This window comes from Nematocida ausubeli (assembly GCF_000738915.1).
Source record: "Nematocida ausubeli strain ERTm6 chromosome Unknown supercont2.4, whole genome shotgun sequence".
NCBI classification, from domain to species: Eukaryota; Fungi; Microsporidia; genus Nematocida; species Nematocida ausubeli.
Window position 1 is genome coordinate 75781 of NW_026515637.1, and position 15187 is coordinate 90967.

The 15187-nt window shown below is 39.4% G+C and overlaps 9 protein-coding genes across 9 annotated transcripts; 2 read left to right on the forward strand and 7 right to left on the reverse strand.

Moving 5' to 3' along the window:
* Positions 1-117: 117 nt before the first annotated feature.
* Positions 118-2229, reverse strand: NESG_01596 (uncharacterized protein; the record flags this gene model as incomplete). Its single annotated transcript, XM_053049223.1, has 1 exon — positions 118-2229. One exon carries the CDS (start codon positions 2227-2229, stop codon positions 118-120), a length of 2112 nt encoding a protein of 703 aa, XP_052904173.1.
* Positions 2230-3071: 842 nt separating this feature from the next.
* On the reverse strand, positions 3072-3773 carry NESG_01597 (mRNA capping enzyme, beta chain; the record flags this gene model as incomplete). Its single annotated transcript, XM_053049224.1, has 1 exon — positions 3072-3773. The coding sequence occupies one exon, from the start codon at positions 3771-3773 to the stop codon at positions 3072-3074; it is 702 nt and encodes a 233-aa protein (XP_052904174.1).
* A 524-nt stretch (positions 3774-4297) lies between these two features.
* Positions 4298-5212, reverse strand: NESG_01598 (uncharacterized protein; the record flags this gene model as incomplete). Its single annotated transcript, XM_053049225.1, has 1 exon — positions 4298-5212. The coding sequence occupies one exon, from the start codon at positions 5210-5212 to the stop codon at positions 4298-4300; it is 915 nt and encodes a 304-aa protein (XP_052904175.1).
* A 561-nt stretch (positions 5213-5773) lies between these two features.
* On the reverse strand, positions 5774-7417 carry NESG_01599 (uncharacterized protein; the record flags this gene model as incomplete). The annotated part of the gene is made up of 1 exon (XM_053049226.1): positions 5774-7417. One exon carries the CDS (start codon positions 7415-7417, stop codon positions 5774-5776), a length of 1644 nt encoding a protein of 547 aa, XP_052904176.1.
* Positions 7418-7456: 39 nt separating this feature from the next.
* NESG_01600 (uncharacterized protein) lies at positions 7457-8557 on the forward strand (the record flags this gene model as incomplete). The annotated part of the gene is made up of 1 exon (XM_053049227.1): positions 7457-8557. The coding sequence occupies one exon, from the start codon at positions 7457-7459 to the stop codon at positions 8555-8557; it is 1101 nt and encodes a 366-aa protein (XP_052904177.1).
* Positions 8558-9183: 626 nt separating this feature from the next.
* On the reverse strand, positions 9184-9564 carry NESG_01601 (uncharacterized protein; the record flags this gene model as incomplete). The annotated part of the gene is made up of 1 exon (XM_053049228.1): positions 9184-9564. One exon carries the CDS (start codon positions 9562-9564, stop codon positions 9184-9186), a length of 381 nt encoding a protein of 126 aa, XP_052904178.1.
* Positions 9565-10203: 639 nt separating this feature from the next.
* NESG_01602 (uncharacterized protein) lies at positions 10204-10704 on the reverse strand (the record flags this gene model as incomplete). Its single annotated transcript, XM_053049229.1, has 1 exon — positions 10204-10704. One exon carries the CDS (start codon positions 10702-10704, stop codon positions 10204-10206), a length of 501 nt encoding a protein of 166 aa, XP_052904179.1.
* A 520-nt stretch (positions 10705-11224) lies between these two features.
* NESG_01603 (uncharacterized protein) lies at positions 11225-14044 on the reverse strand (the record flags this gene model as incomplete). The annotated part of the gene is made up of 1 exon (XM_053049230.1): positions 11225-14044. The coding sequence occupies one exon, from the start codon at positions 14042-14044 to the stop codon at positions 11225-11227; it is 2820 nt and encodes a 939-aa protein (XP_052904180.1).
* Positions 14045-14072: 28 nt separating this feature from the next.
* NESG_01604 (uncharacterized protein) lies at positions 14073-15146 on the forward strand (the record flags this gene model as incomplete). The annotated part of the gene is made up of 1 exon (XM_053049231.1): positions 14073-15146. The coding sequence occupies one exon, from the start codon at positions 14073-14075 to the stop codon at positions 15144-15146; it is 1074 nt and encodes a 357-aa protein (XP_052904181.1).
* Between the last annotated feature and the right edge of the window lie 41 nt (positions 15147-15187).

A 15187-nucleotide genomic window follows, 5' to 3' on the forward strand; every position in this document is an offset into this window, starting at 1 on the left:
AAAATCTGGCACCCACAGGTCCTTATGCAGTAATACTTTATAGATTATTTATTTATTTTAAAAATGTCGTATATAAGTTCTATGGGAAGTTCTCGTGTGTTTTGCTATTCACCTTGCTTACTCTATCTTTTCTTTCTCAAATAGGCCTTTTTTCTCTCTTAGTGCGAGCGTAAGTGCTTTTTCGTGTTCTGCCTTATCTGGCACCATATAGTAGAGAGAGTGCGTAGGAAGAATATCCGCCTCTCCCTTCGTGTGTGTTCTAAGCAGATTTGTGAGTGCTTTTATCTCTGCCACTGGCATTCTTACTTCAAAGGTTATGGATGTTTCCTCTACAGTGGTAGACAGGATGTGTCCAGGGGACTTTACTAGAATTGTGTTTACACTTTTTGCATAGATAGATGGGGCGGATATAAAGAGTATTGTATGGTTTGTAAGCAGCCTGGGCATGGAATCCAGATATATCTGTGACAGTGTGCCTGTGGGCTGTCTTTCAGTTGGCTCTACTGCTACCATAACTCTGTTGCACTGCTCAAGCAAAAAAGGCCCATTCTGTAGCAGTGCAGAGATACTCATTCTAAGCATATTTGGAGTGCCTTCTGCGCACTTAACATAGCAGTCTCTTCCAAACAGCTGTTTATACCCCATTCTCTCGATTTCCTCGCCTGACTCTTCTTGTATCCCTCTTAAAGATATCGCATAGCATTTAGATTCTGCATCCTGTTGTACTTTTACAACTCCCTCTCCTTTTGAGACTGTTTCTTGGTAAATCTCTGACTGGTCTTCCGTACTAAAATGAAGACCTTCTAAATCTGTTCGTATTTTGTCAATTTGCAGAACACCATCACTTCGCACAATTACCTTCCCTTGCTTCACGCTTATAAACAGGCCTGGCTCGCATCTTGACAAGCGGCCAAGTCTTTCAACCACAGAGGAATAGCACTCTGGAGATGGTATTATAATATCAGTGAACAAAGGCGTAAATACAGGCCATCTTAATTTGCCTAATAGCTCTTTAGACAGGTCACTGCATGTTCCTTCTGCACAAATAATTCCCTTCTTTTTGCAGTCAATCCCTTGAATACCCACCAATCCAGCTGCCACTTCCACACTGCTGCGTGTTTTAGTAAAATATACGAGATTCTTAACTTTACAGTGTGAAATACCACTACTCTCCACTACATAGATTGAATCTCCTACAGATATTGTTTTTCCATAGAGTGTTCTCCCTATTGCAGTTACTACGTTATCTACTAACGTATTTGAGCAAATAATAGCCACTGCACTACTACTGTCTACTCCCATCCAGGTATTTTGTGGGGTATGGTATATCCTGCTGTCCATAAAAGATATGCTGCTGTCTTCTTTACTGCACTCAATTTCACATTTACTTACATCAGGCATTGCTGTTGCTGGAATATTTACCGAGGAAATAGCTGTATACAGAGCAGAAAAAAAGCCAAACTCATGCGAAACAATGTCTTTAGGGCGTATTTTAATCTTAAGCCCGGGTTTGACTTTTCTATTGATTCTCTCTGACAGCTTCAATAACTCTGCCTGCTCCTGTGCATATATTGTGCGCACTATTCGCAGAGACTTTTTTAGAGTCAGATGCCCCATTGCCTTGTTAAGCACTCTGTCTGCGTTGGAACTCTGTCCCATGCACCAATTGTCCTTTGCACTGCCTATTATAATATTCCCCATGTCCCAGCCAATGGGCTCTTCAAGAACCTCTTCTAAGCTCTGTATAATTCCACTGACTCTATGCTCAATTTCGTCCCCGGATGCACCAAGCTTGAAAAGAGCATCGATCTTATTAATGAGAATAATTGGAGCACACCGATTGTCTGATGAATTCCTCACTAGCTGCCTAAGCCGCTCAGTCACTCCCTTCATTACATCCACAATAATTAGGGATATGTCTGAAAGAATAAATGTAGATTCCGTTAATGATTTAAACTCTAAGTGCCCTGGAGTATCCAAGAAGGTTATTTTTTTCCCATTTACGAATAAGCTCACAGGTGACAGCTTCATTGTCATTTCTCTTTCCAGCTCGTCCTTTCGTGAGTCAAGCAGCCGTGCCTCGCCTGCCATGCTTTTTGTCAAAACCCCCATATACTCTAGTACATTGTCCATGACTGTAGTCTTTCCATGGTTCACATGCGCTATTAGATTTATAACGCATTCATTAGAAGTATTTTTGTCCAACCTATCTGATACTGCTGCTTCCATTGATTTCTTTGCAATTATATTTTATCCGGTGCTAAATATTTATATAGTGTAAATTTGCGTGGGTACATGACAAAAAATGAAAACACAACAGAAGCATTATACTTGTTCTTCTGTGAATTATATCCATAACTAACCCAAATTTAGCTAAAACTCAGAAAATTGTGTCATTTTCAGTTAATTTAAGTCTGCCAGAATCTTCTTATTCATGTGCTGCAGGCACTACTGAGTGTTAAATATCCTAAAATTATACAACCAGAATAACACAAATTAGTGCACATGGCATCTATATAAAGCAATATTTATACGATAAGAAGCACTAAAGTACATTTTAAACAAAGACCTGCCGTATATAGTAAACCATTTATTAATTAAATATTTCTTGCGTACTTATATATCATAATATGGTATACTTATTTGCAAGCACACTGTCTAGTTATATATTCATTATGTGGGTTGCCACCATAATATATAACTGCATCTCAGATCTTTAATCTAAAGAAAGACTTTCAGGTGCAAGGATCGATATAACCCAAATACGTTTCTGTTTTTAGCACTGTGCTAATACTTACTACTATGCGTGGTAAAAATCTCACTTTCATTAATTCTGTGATATTCCTCGTATATCAGAGACTGAATATATAATAGTAAGATAGTAAGAACAATACTAAAGAGGAGGAATATGTCCGAAAGAAGAAATACATCCAACACTTATAAAAAAGGTCAAAGTCACCAACCGAAAAAATATGATAATAAAACTCACTTGACCACTACCCCTATTAGAGTCTAAAATACTACTATCTCCAGACTAGCTCGTTTACCCCCTATTGGGCACGTCATGTATCCTATGGCTTCTTGACAAGTGCGTGCCTAATAATGTCTATTGAGTTATTTACGATATGTATAAAGGTGCTTCTGTCATATGATTTGTTGTTTGCCTCAATCTCAATCTCAAATGTAGGAGTAGAGTTCTTTACATCTGTGCTCTCCCTTCTTGATTTCACTTCAGTCACATCCACTACAAACAAAGGATGCGTGTATGTTGTTCTTCTTTTTTCTCTCACATTTCCTGAGACCTGCATGCCAATTGTGTCTTTCTGCACAATTTCCTCACTTAGCCCAATTCTAAGGTCGTATTTACTCTGCGGACAGAAAATATCCAGAGAGAACATCTTCTTCTTTTTGATAATAACCGACTCTTTATGCACTGGAGCACCATTGATCTCTTTTGTCTCTGATCTTCGCATGCCGTGCAGCAATGTGTCAATTATTAGCTTACTCTCAGACTCCTCAAACATCTTAGAGAAGTGACCTTGCAGCAAATGAAAGTCACTTTCTGACACTGTGGCTTCAAACCACAGAGTGTCTGTTCTTTCCATAATGCATGGGTGAAGGACTCGCACTGCAAGTCTCTTCTGTGTTGACTTGTCCATTATAGTGCCCAGTCTTACTTCTATTTCCATAGAAGAAGATAGTTTCTCTGGAAGAGCCTTCTTTAAAACCTCCAGTATATGCGGATTCTTCTCGCTTGTTTCTTCAAACTTCATTATGCCTAGATGCACAAAATATAAAATAGAAATAGAAAATACAGCCAGCAAATAAGTGTACTATAGAGACATCCTGCAGAAGAGATTCACTGGATATTGTGATTTTAGCATATTTCTAGTTAAGTGTTCCAGCCTTTCAATCCATAAATACCCATAATAGAATTAGTGTATTACTAAGTAGAATAATTTCAACAGAAAAATTCATACTAAAGAATATTCTAGTACATGGATATAACCCGAATACTATAATATTTCTGGTTAAAATGGTTAGAATTAGCAGGTTCTTATGACATATTTACTCGATCCTACATAGAATACTTTAAAGTGGCAAAACTGCAGGAATAAGTCCAATATAACTCCGGAGTAAATACAATGTGCATCTATTCCTATCAGTTATTTCTGAAGTTTCAGACTCAAAAGCAATCTTTTCAGATTGAAAAGAAGGATACATCTCTTTATTCATATTCATACACCTCACCTTACAGGTTCTTGCTTTCTTTGGCTTCTGTTCTATGCGTATCACTCTACACTGCCTTTGTAGATTCTGTGATATTTAAAAGTGTTTTCAAAGAATCAACTATTGCTGCTGGTTCTTCTTCTGCGCACAAAATTGTTTTTATTGTCTGCAGAATTATACTGTGCGTAAATGGTGCTTTTCGGTCATGTTTTATTTCGTAGTCAATAGAATAGACTTTCTCTTTAATAAAGCACTGGATTTGCGTTATAATTTCATCGGATAATTTTGGAAGCAAAGAGAACACTTGTTGTTTTTCATGGAGATTGCTTGCTATAAGAATAGCAGTGTGAATTCTAATATACAGTGCTGTATTGCAGACTGTGAAGATGTATGCAGGCACTTTGTACAAAAAATCAACTTTCAGTGCAAGACGGAACATAGCAGGAGCCAATGAATAGGATGACTCTGGAGATATTGTATTTAAAAGAGAATGCACGCGGCCTTTCATTCCTGGTGCAATATCCAGCACTTCTGTCAGAATTAGAATCATCAAATAGTCTGCCTCAATTCCGTGCTTACAGAAGCACAGCTCAATCTCAGACACTAACTGCTCTATTTCTATCTCAGTGAGCTCGCTGTTTCTTTTTACAAGAGAAAGAGCCGTTTTTAAAAGAAGAATTCGCGCAAGTGGACTATTATCCGATGCAGAAATGTACTGGAAGACCTTATTTGGCCGGGCTATCTCTGGGAATACGCTCCATATGGCCATAATCATCTGAAAAAGCTTCTGCTTTCCATGCTTTCGCAGTACATCATCTGATGTTAGTACCTTCAGAACAGGCCCCAGCAGATCTCTGCACAGAGCTATATTTGCAAGTATCTCCCGAATCAGAGGCGGGCTGCTTCTTGCGCCTTCAAGAAGATTCAGACAGCGTGTGAGGCCATTATTAAACACAAATGGGCTATTTTTAGTGCAGCGCATAGAAAATAAAATGCAGAAATATTTATAGCTGTTATAGCTCTGCTAATAACCCGAATGCACAGATGAGTCTCTGAGCTAGAAGTACTTTTGAATATCGATGGAATTATTTGAACTATTCCGGCTCTCAGTATAAATGCCTACAAAGCTGTTTTCTGCTACTTTATAAATTGATTTCTGAGGATGCTGCTTCAGCTGCATAGAACTTCGAAATCGGGTGCTTCATACGAAGGCATCTAAAGAATCATTCGTACGACAGAAAATCATGTTAGAATAGTTATTAAAATACTATAGTCATAGAGACCTTCTCTTGATTCTGAGATTATACGCATTTTCTGTCATTTGAGTACTAGACAGTCTCACAGGAGTTGCCAGATTGCTAGCAAGCGCAAAACAAATATATCTACTGCATATCATATATAAGTCTACTGCTCAGTGCTGAATTGCAAAGGAAGGACAGCCAGGCGCACTAAAGCACTCTGCTCAAATAAGTGGGATCTTCTGGTATTTTCCTGGAAAGAAATAAAACAGCTAAACCAGCAGTTAATTTATTTATCTGTTAGACTAGCTTCTTGCCTGTTCGTGTGCAGACTTAAACTCTTTCATCTCCTGTAAGAACAGTCTCCACTCAGAGACTCTTTCTTCATTTTCCTTCATGAACTGCTTTCTTGCCTCCTTTCTCTTAAGGCTGTCTTCAATCTTGTACTTCTGTATCTCCTCCTCACCAAGCGACATCTCCTCTGTTGGTGCCACGACTGTTCTCCAGAAAAATCCATTATCTCTCTTTATATTTGACGCAAAGACTTCTTTCCCGCAAAGATTCAGTATTCGCACTTGATCCCCAGAGAGAAGCGCAATGTAAAGACCAAATGGAGACATCTGTATTTCAGCTGCGCCTGTTTCCAGGACTCTGTGCAGCACTTCTCCATCCTTCCCAATCAGGCAGAGATCTCCTGAGTCAATGAGTATTACTGTTATCTCGCCAGCTATTACCCTGGAGATTGGCTCTCTAATGACTGCGCCCTCAACCAGTATATTCTGTGCCCGTCTTAGCACCTTGGCAGACGTCTGTGTCTGCACTACAATAGAGCTTTTGCTGGTGTATACATGCTTTACATTCTCACCAAGTGCCTTTGAAATAACTCTCTTCCCGTCCAAATTCCATATCTCTATAAAGTGGCTAAGATTGTCTGCTATCTTACGGACATTCACAACAGAAACTTCATTCTCTGAGAACTCAACAGAATAGCTTTCTATGTTGGTGAAAACTCTCTTTCGAATGGTCTTCCCTGAGGTGAGGCAGTATAAAGATAGCTGCGTGCTTATGGAAGTAGTCTTCACCACCAATACAACATTATTCTTCTCTGACATAAATCCCTCAACCTTCTCATTTGGCACACCGTAGTACTCTGGGTAGATAATTTCATCTGTCACGATTTCTCTTATTTGGACGCCTTTCTCACCAGAAATCATATAGTGGGTTAGGTCTGAGGAGACAGCAAAGGTCTCTTCATTCTCAATCTCCACCTTCTTTATCTCTGTCTTGTTGTATATATTGTAGACGTGCCACTCCTGGCGAGATGGATCTGGCTGGCACCCAATGATAATGTGCTCGCCCAAGGTGTAGTGCGATATAATGTCATCCAGTACAAATCCATCGAGTAAGTCTAAGTATCCACTGTAGACAAACACATTCTTCTGCTTGCGTGCCACAATTAGCTCATCCTTTACTGTTATCTCCATCTCCTTTATGGGCTTTGACTTAATTAGCTTGCAGGGAAACATCTTGGACAGCTGGTAGTTGGAAAGAACATCTTCGCCATATATTACGAACTGCTCCCCAAGTGCCTCTGCCCTCCACATTTCTACCTCTTTCTTTCCTATGATCCTTTTCACTGCAGGCTTGTATATCTGCTCTTTTCCTACAGACAGCTTTCCTACGCTGTACATTGCTAAGTACCTAGCAAAAGAAAGAGCCTGAATGCACTCTCCATCTATGCTCATATTGTTCAGTCTTCTGACTAAGTCTGAGACTAGCTTGATGCCTCCACAGAGACACAAGACAGCAGAGTCCTTTCCTACGCATGTTTCCTTTGTAAAGTAATTTCCCCCGGCAAGTTTATTTAGCTCCTCCATCTGGACAGCCATATCCTTTGGCTTTAACCCAAGCACCACTAAAGTGCTTGTCTGTATTGCAGTTGGAATCATTCTAATTTAAAATATTTTATGGAGTGCAGAGTTTATTAAATGCTTTTTCAGCCTGCAGCCCATGAAAAAGACAAGTGCACCACGTACAAAGAAATAATCAGCAACAGCAAAAGCAATTCCCCTGAGAATTATATATTTGAAGGGACTAAGCTGGATATATCAAAATCCCTTCTGAACAGATCTGTCATTACAGTCTCAAACACAGACAAAGGACTAAGCATGAACTACACCATGAAGAATATCTCAAAGCTCTTCTCAGCCTCTCTTTTTGGAGATGGCTCTGTCTTAGGAAAGATTCTTCCGTCAGATGGAACAGGTCTTTCTCTCACGTATATGCATGGGACTAGCAACAGGTACTTTGACATTGGATATACTAAGACATTTAAGAACTACTCTTTTGCCTTGTCTGCAGTAAATCCTGACTTGGAAATTCCAGCAGTTAATTTCTCTGCAAAGGAAATGCACCCTCGTGCTGTACTCGGCAGAATAAAAGAATTATTCACTGCTGAAAATATCTCGGGCCTTATGAAAGAGGGTCTGCAGGATACTAAAATTGCAGAGAAATTGAAGAGAAAAGTATCTGAGGTGCATAAAATAGTGAATGGTGGAATATTCTCAATAGCCTCTGTGGCCAGGATATACCCTACTATGCACATTGGACACGAGACTATTATCTCCTTTGCCAAAGACAGCAAGATCCCAGGAGGTGAGACCAAGACGGTTTCATCAATATTTGGTCAGTACTCTGCAGAGATTGCATCTACATGTATAATTAGTAAGGCATTTAATACCTGGAGAGTATTAGGATTATACCACACAATAGGCCCGGCTGGTGCTCTGATTGAAAAGTCGCTTGATGAGTCTGTCTCTCTGCATGGTGAAGTATCCTTTGACTGGAGAAATATTCTGAAGAGAAAAGAGAAGGAGTCAAAGATGGAAAATATCCTGCAGTCACTAGGAGCATCTATTGGAACCACAATATACGGGGATGGAAATACCACCCGAGTGTCTGCTGGGAGTAACGGAACTGTCTCTGTTTCCTCAGATATTTCTGTTGGAGATGGAGCAGCCTTGAATTTAAGTGGGCAGATTTCTTCAAATGGGCCTGTCCTAGGGATTGGATTTACTTTCACCAGCTAATCCCAAAGGAAATTGTCTTTTTGCACATGAAATATGCATATATTTTGCACTTGAGAATATCTTTATCCAGGCAGCACTGTTTGCCTGTATTCTGGCATATGCTTGGTTGATAGTAAATCAGTACGGCTGTTCAGTAAAGTCACATTATTCATCTATTTATTGTTCTGATTTTGGCATTTTTATGTTCGCATGGTTATATTTATGCCATGACAACAGCATAGTCTAATATAATCTGAGACTGAATAAGATCATGCACTAATTTATGCTGTGCAGTCTGTCTAGTCATTCGTAAGACGAGATGCATACATGATAAATTCTTTCTCTATTTAAGCTTGCACTGAAATTACTGCCTTGTTCTTTCTCTGAGTGCATAGTCAACTATTTCTTTCTTCTGCAATTTATATGCGAAATTTCATTATATCCAGATATTCTGGTTGTATTACGTTATAACTCACTCTAACTGTCTTACTGCGCCTGAATGGCTATATATTTAATTCACTTGATCTATGGTGCTTACTAAAATACGTTCAGAAATGTACTTTTATAGAATGATTTCGTAATTAACTGTAGAGTATAAACAAAACTATTTATTAATTAGTAATTACATGTGCTCTAATTTAAACAGACTAAAAATTAACACCAGATGACTTCTTTACTGGTCTATCCCCCATGGGGTTAGATTCATTTTGATCACCCTCCTCGCTATCTCCAGTGTTATTTCCATCTTCTTCGGTTTTATTCTCACCATCAGCACCCTTGTCGTCAGAACCCTTGTTGTCATCTTCATTTTTATTCTCACCATCAGTTCCCTTCTTATCATCAGTGCCCTTGTCATTGGTGCCCTTCTCGCTGTCATCACCATTTTCATTAGTAATGTCTTTCTCGTCTGTCTTTGGTCCCTTTCCCTTTTTTTTAGAGGATACTAGTGCAAAGTTCAAAGCCAGAATTACCAGCATAAGTAGTGCCCAGATTGCTTTTGTTTTCTTAATCATTGTTGTGTTCTTCATGTTTTTCCAGGTTTCTTCTTTCTATATAGATAGATTAACTGATAAGCTAATAGATATAGCCCTGAATACCCAATGCTTCATAACAATTTCTTGCCAATAGAAAAATCAGCGAATTATGAGATGCAGTCAGCCAACCGCATAAATAGACATCTGCAAGCACTAATTAGACCGACCCAATAGCCTACATTGTAAACACGTTTTATAAAAAGAAGCTGAAATCTTCTGTAGAACAAAAGTACGCTTAAAGTACGCATCTAGATTGGTAATAAGAAGTCTTATAAGAGCAATATATAGATTCTTTATCAATCTGCAATTTATAGATCTTTTTCTGCCTAAAGAATACGGTCCATGCATACTTGTCTTTCTATTCTGTTTTGTAAACCGTCTTACTAGGCATCCACTAAGAGACCAAACTATTTTGCACAAAATGTATTTTTATATTTTCTTTTGTCTTCTAGTAAGAAAGCCTGCAGTTTTTGTTCGAAAAATAAAAAAGAAGAGAGATTTTCTTTATTTAAATGTGCAGCTTCTTAATGAAAATATATTTTGCAGCATAAAACAATTGAGAAGTAGTATATTCAGGTTAATTATATTGAATATCTTTTGTAGAAATTCAAGTGCACTCCCTTACTGCAAGAACTACACGTTTAGACCAATCTTTCTAGTGTACATGTTAAAATATGTGTGTGTCATGGAGTGCTTAAGAGGCAAAATACTTTCAAATGGCCATACTCCTGTGGTATCAAAGATATTCTGTGATTTCCCAGGACCAGTATATACGGTCTCCACTGAGAATGATATTCTTTCCATTGGCTTCACTGAATACCTAAACCCAAGCAGAAACAGACCATTCCTAATGACTCGCTTATGAATACTCCCAAGTTCATCATAGTATGAAAGATGACTAAATTTCTCACTAGGAATATATATTCCTTTTATTACGCCGTCTCCTGCATTCCTAACACAAAAAGTGTCTATGCACCTGCGCAGAATAAAATAGTCATCAACTACCCGGGTGTGCTTCTCTATTACTACATCATTTCTCACAGAAGGATCATCAACAATCACACCCCCACCCAGCACATGCATCTGGAAAAAGGTCATCAGGCACAGAAGGCAGATCAACAATGATCTAGACATAAAAATAAAATATGTCATGCAATAAATGTAGTTAATTCAGGTTAACTCGGGTTATATCGGGGTATATAGGGGTATATATGCAGTACTGAAGAACAAAAAAGAACAAAAACTCATGAGAAATCTGCTAGTATAGTGAAATAAGTGTAAACTGTGGGTGTATGTTACTCAACTTAGTACAATATTTATAAGATGTAAAAGGCTTTTAATTAACTAGAGTTTATTAAAAAATCTGAATATTTATACCATAACAAAACTGAATATTTATACCTTAACAAACCTGAATATTTATATCTTAACAAACCTGAATAGAATGAATATAAAATATGAAATGAACATTGCCTCTAATAACTTCTAAATGCCCTTTATAGTGAGACATTGCCTTTAAACTTCTAAATTAAATATTTAGATGGATGCATGGTCTGAGTACTCTAAGAGGCAGTGACTCTTGAACAACAGATGCACTTTAAGGTAATATACGGTTGTTTACCAATGTTTATTTAAATATAGCCTAAATACGTGGTTATCTTTGCCCGCTTCCTACAATTGCTTTGATTCTCTCCTTATCCTCTAGCTGCTTTGCCATAAGAATAATAGAAGTTCCTCGTTCCATGGCCTGCTGCAACTCGCACGAGTATATTATCAAGGTGTGACACTCTTTATGGCAGACCATCTTGCACCCCTTGCACAGAAGGCCTTGCTTGGTCTCTCCATACAGAAGCCTATTGCATATGTGGCACCATGTCTGGATTCCTTGCTTGAAGGTGGTGACTTTGAAGGTATGGTTGTTGTACCGGATGGTTGCAGGCTCTGAGGAATGTCCTTGTGCTAGGGCCTGTCTTAGCTCGTGTATTTTCTTTTCAGTTCCTTCCTTCTGCTTGAGTGCCATGGGAATGATCATCTTGCACGAAGCAGATGTGCTTTTTATCATTCTATCAATTCCTTCAAGTATTTTCATCTCTTTCTCCAGCTCATGAAGTAGCTCCTTGTCCTCTCCCGGGGTAGGGACTTGATCAGACGAAGACTCAGTCTGCTCTGTGTATACATCATCTTCAGACGGGAGAAGAAGCTTGAAGGAAAGTAGCTCTGCCTTGGAGTTTATTCTAAGAAGTTCATTTTTCTTTATATCCTGGAAGTATATCTTGTTAAGCGGAAGACAAATGTCCTTTATCTGCAGGTAGTCTTCTTCAAGGTGCAGGGTTGAAGATTCCCATTTCTTGTCAACGTATATTTTGATCGGAAAGTTGTATACATTTGAGGCAAGTTTAAGTCTTCTTATGTGCTCGCGCAGTTCTTTGTTCTCTAACTTTGCCTCTTCCACTTGCTCAGAGAGTTTTGCTCGTGTTTCAACCTCTCTCTGGATCCTGCTCTGTGTGTCTCGCAGTTCTGTCTGAAGTTTCCTTATCACCCACCTGGCTTGGAAGGATACTTCACTCTCTCTCTTCAGGGACTCCTTCACTGTGTGGACATACGTCTTTATCTCTTCCTCTACTAGTCCTATATTTCTTATAAGAGGCTCAAGATCTATTCTTAAGAGATGCTCATACTCTGCCTTAAAAGACAGTTCTAGTCCATCTATTGCCTTAGCCAGATCAGCTCGTTCTTTTTTTATTGTCTGCATCTCCAAGTCCTTCTCCAAAGAGACAGAAAATATTCCATCCTTCTTTTGCATTAAACTGTGGACAGGAGATATTTCCTGTTCCTTAGAGGTTCTTTCTAAATCTCCTTCAAACTTAGTGTCTATACATACAGGAGAAGCATCTGCATCCACAGAAACCTGCTCTTTCTCAGAGGATTCTTTCTTTGATGTCTCAATGCATGTTATAATTGGCTCTTCAATCTGTGCAGTTTCATTATGTTGTTCATTATGTTGTTCATTAGTGCTTTTATTTGGCAGAATATCATTTACAGCTTTCTCTGCCTGCGCCTCGCTTTGCACATGAGCTGCATCTTCATTCAGATCCTCTGTTTGTTCATCTGTCTCGTCCTCAGAAGGTTTCTTCACTTTTTTACATACGCTGCACATATTCTCAACGGGTGCAGATTCTTCAGTTACAGACTCTTCAGGTGCACTTAAAGATACACTGGGTATATTGGATACATTGGAAGTATTGGATGTACTTGATACACTGGAAATATTGGAAGGCGTGTACTCTGCAGTGCAGTCTTCACTTACCTCGATGGAATTCTCTTTTGCGTCTTTGGGGGATATGGGGGATATTGGGGATATGGGGGATATCTCTTCCTTCTTTCTTTCCCTTCTGATTTCCACCTGGATATCTGGGTCGTATCCGAATCCAATGAATTTTCGAATGTTTTCTGCAGTGTTCAGGAGTGTGCTTTGTGCAGGCATGAAGTCATCGACCTCAAAATTCTCAACAGACTCTTTTGACAGAATAGTTGGAATGTACGTCGCCGTATTCGCATGCTTCCCAGAGAAGTCAAATCCTTTAAAGAATCCATGCGCCATTATCTCACCTAAAGAAAGTCTTTTTTCCTTCTCGCACAGTAGCTTACTGATTAGATCACGGAGTTCATCTGAGCCTGTCTTCTCTAGGGAGTATTTTATGTTCATTATATTATCGTATGTACCACGGATTGTGTCATCATAGAAAGGAGTTATCCCGTGTGCCAGCTCGTATATGACAACACCAACTGACCACAAGTCTGTTTTTTCACTGAGTCCACCGCACATATTCAGTAACTCTGGTGCTACATAGTCAGGCGTACCGACAACTATATGATGGTCATCAGCGCACAGTGTTGTTGCACTCCCAAAGTCAGCAAGCCTTATGTGCCCATCAGAGTCAATCAAAACATTCTCTGGCTTAATGTCTCTGTGGACAAATCCAAGGCCATGCAGTTCACCCAGGGCCATTAACAGCTCACCAATGAAAAATCTGATCATTTCCTCGGAAAGCACTCCCTCTCGGCAGGCCAGACTTCCTAAGTCTCCGCCTGAGATAAAGTCAGTTAGAAAGTACAGGGCATTTCTGTCTTGAAATGACTTGTGAAGGCCCAGAAGCCATGCAGAGTCTCTTCCGCATATCATGGAATCTCGTTCTTTCATTATTGGGTTTACAAGAGGGTCATTGATAATATCTTGTTTGAAGACCTTCTTCAGTGCATATACCTTCCCGTCTATTTTGCTTCTGACAACAAACACTTCACTGTGCCCACCCTTAGCTAGGGCATGTATGGTTTCATAGTCGTCTGGTGTGCTGACTACTTCTACTATTTTATCTATCGCAGGGATACTTTCCCCTGATAAATTGATGGCTTGTGCGCAGTCAATTAACAAATCCAGCTCTTTATTGCCTAAAAGCAATTCCTTGTGCTTCATAACAAAAACAAAGAATTTTAGTTACTTAATGGATTCAAATAAGTTTCGATGGGAAGAAGCCTTCCAGAACACATGGGAGAAACATGGCAAAGGAGATGCTATTTTTGCACTAAATGTAACCAGAAGGACAGAAAACATGCAAAGAGGGATTGTTAGGCGGGTTCTTCTGGTTCTTGACATGTCATCATCAATTGAAGAAAGAGACTTTCTTCCGTCAAGAAAATACTACGTCAAAAAGGGCGTCATAAAATTCTTCCGGGAATTCACTGAGAGCAATCCACTCTCTACAGTTGGATTGGCTGTTGTATGCGGGGGAATGTCGTATTTGGTGAGTTCGATTCTCTGTGAGGAAGATGAGATAGAAATGTGTTTTGCACAGAATGAAGGACAGGGTGGGTTTTCTTTGGGATCTGCCTTTGAGACAGTTAAGGAATTCTTTCAGGGTTGTTCATTTCTGAAAGAAGTTATTTTCATTGTATCTGGGTTTACTTTTGTTGGAAGAAGTCCGTTTATTTTAAAGAACAGTTTAATTAACAAAGGGATTATCATGCATACAATCCACATGGCAGGAGAGATGGAAATACTTAGAAAAATAAGTGAAGAGAGTGGGGGAATATTTGGGATTGTCAATTGCCCAGAAGACTTATCTACTTTACTAGGTCTGATATGCATACCACCACCGCACTCAGCCTCTGCACGGCTGTCCATGTTGAAAATTGGATTTCCATCATCGATCCAAGAAAATACAATTTGTGCCTGCCACTTAGAGTTGAAGGAGTGGGGATATGAGTGTCCCTTCTGCACGACAAAAGTGTGCAAAGTGCCTGGAGTATGCCCTATCTGTGAGAACATCCTGAGTGCACCAGTTCATTTACTTAAGGCTCTTCACTGGAGTGACTCAGCCCCAATATACGCACCAGAAGGCAAAGGAAGGTGCAGAGGATGCTCAGAGGAAAATATTCAGCTGCATGGGTGCCCCGGGTGCAAGAGCCGGCTCTGCATGGACTGCACGGGTTTTATTCGGCAGGAGCTAAATTTCTGCATATTTTGCACAGAAGCAGCAGGCGCACAGGAAGGCGCCGTAGTGAAAATAGAGAGCTGAAATGAGCTAAAAACATAAATAATAGACAGAGTTTATAGAAT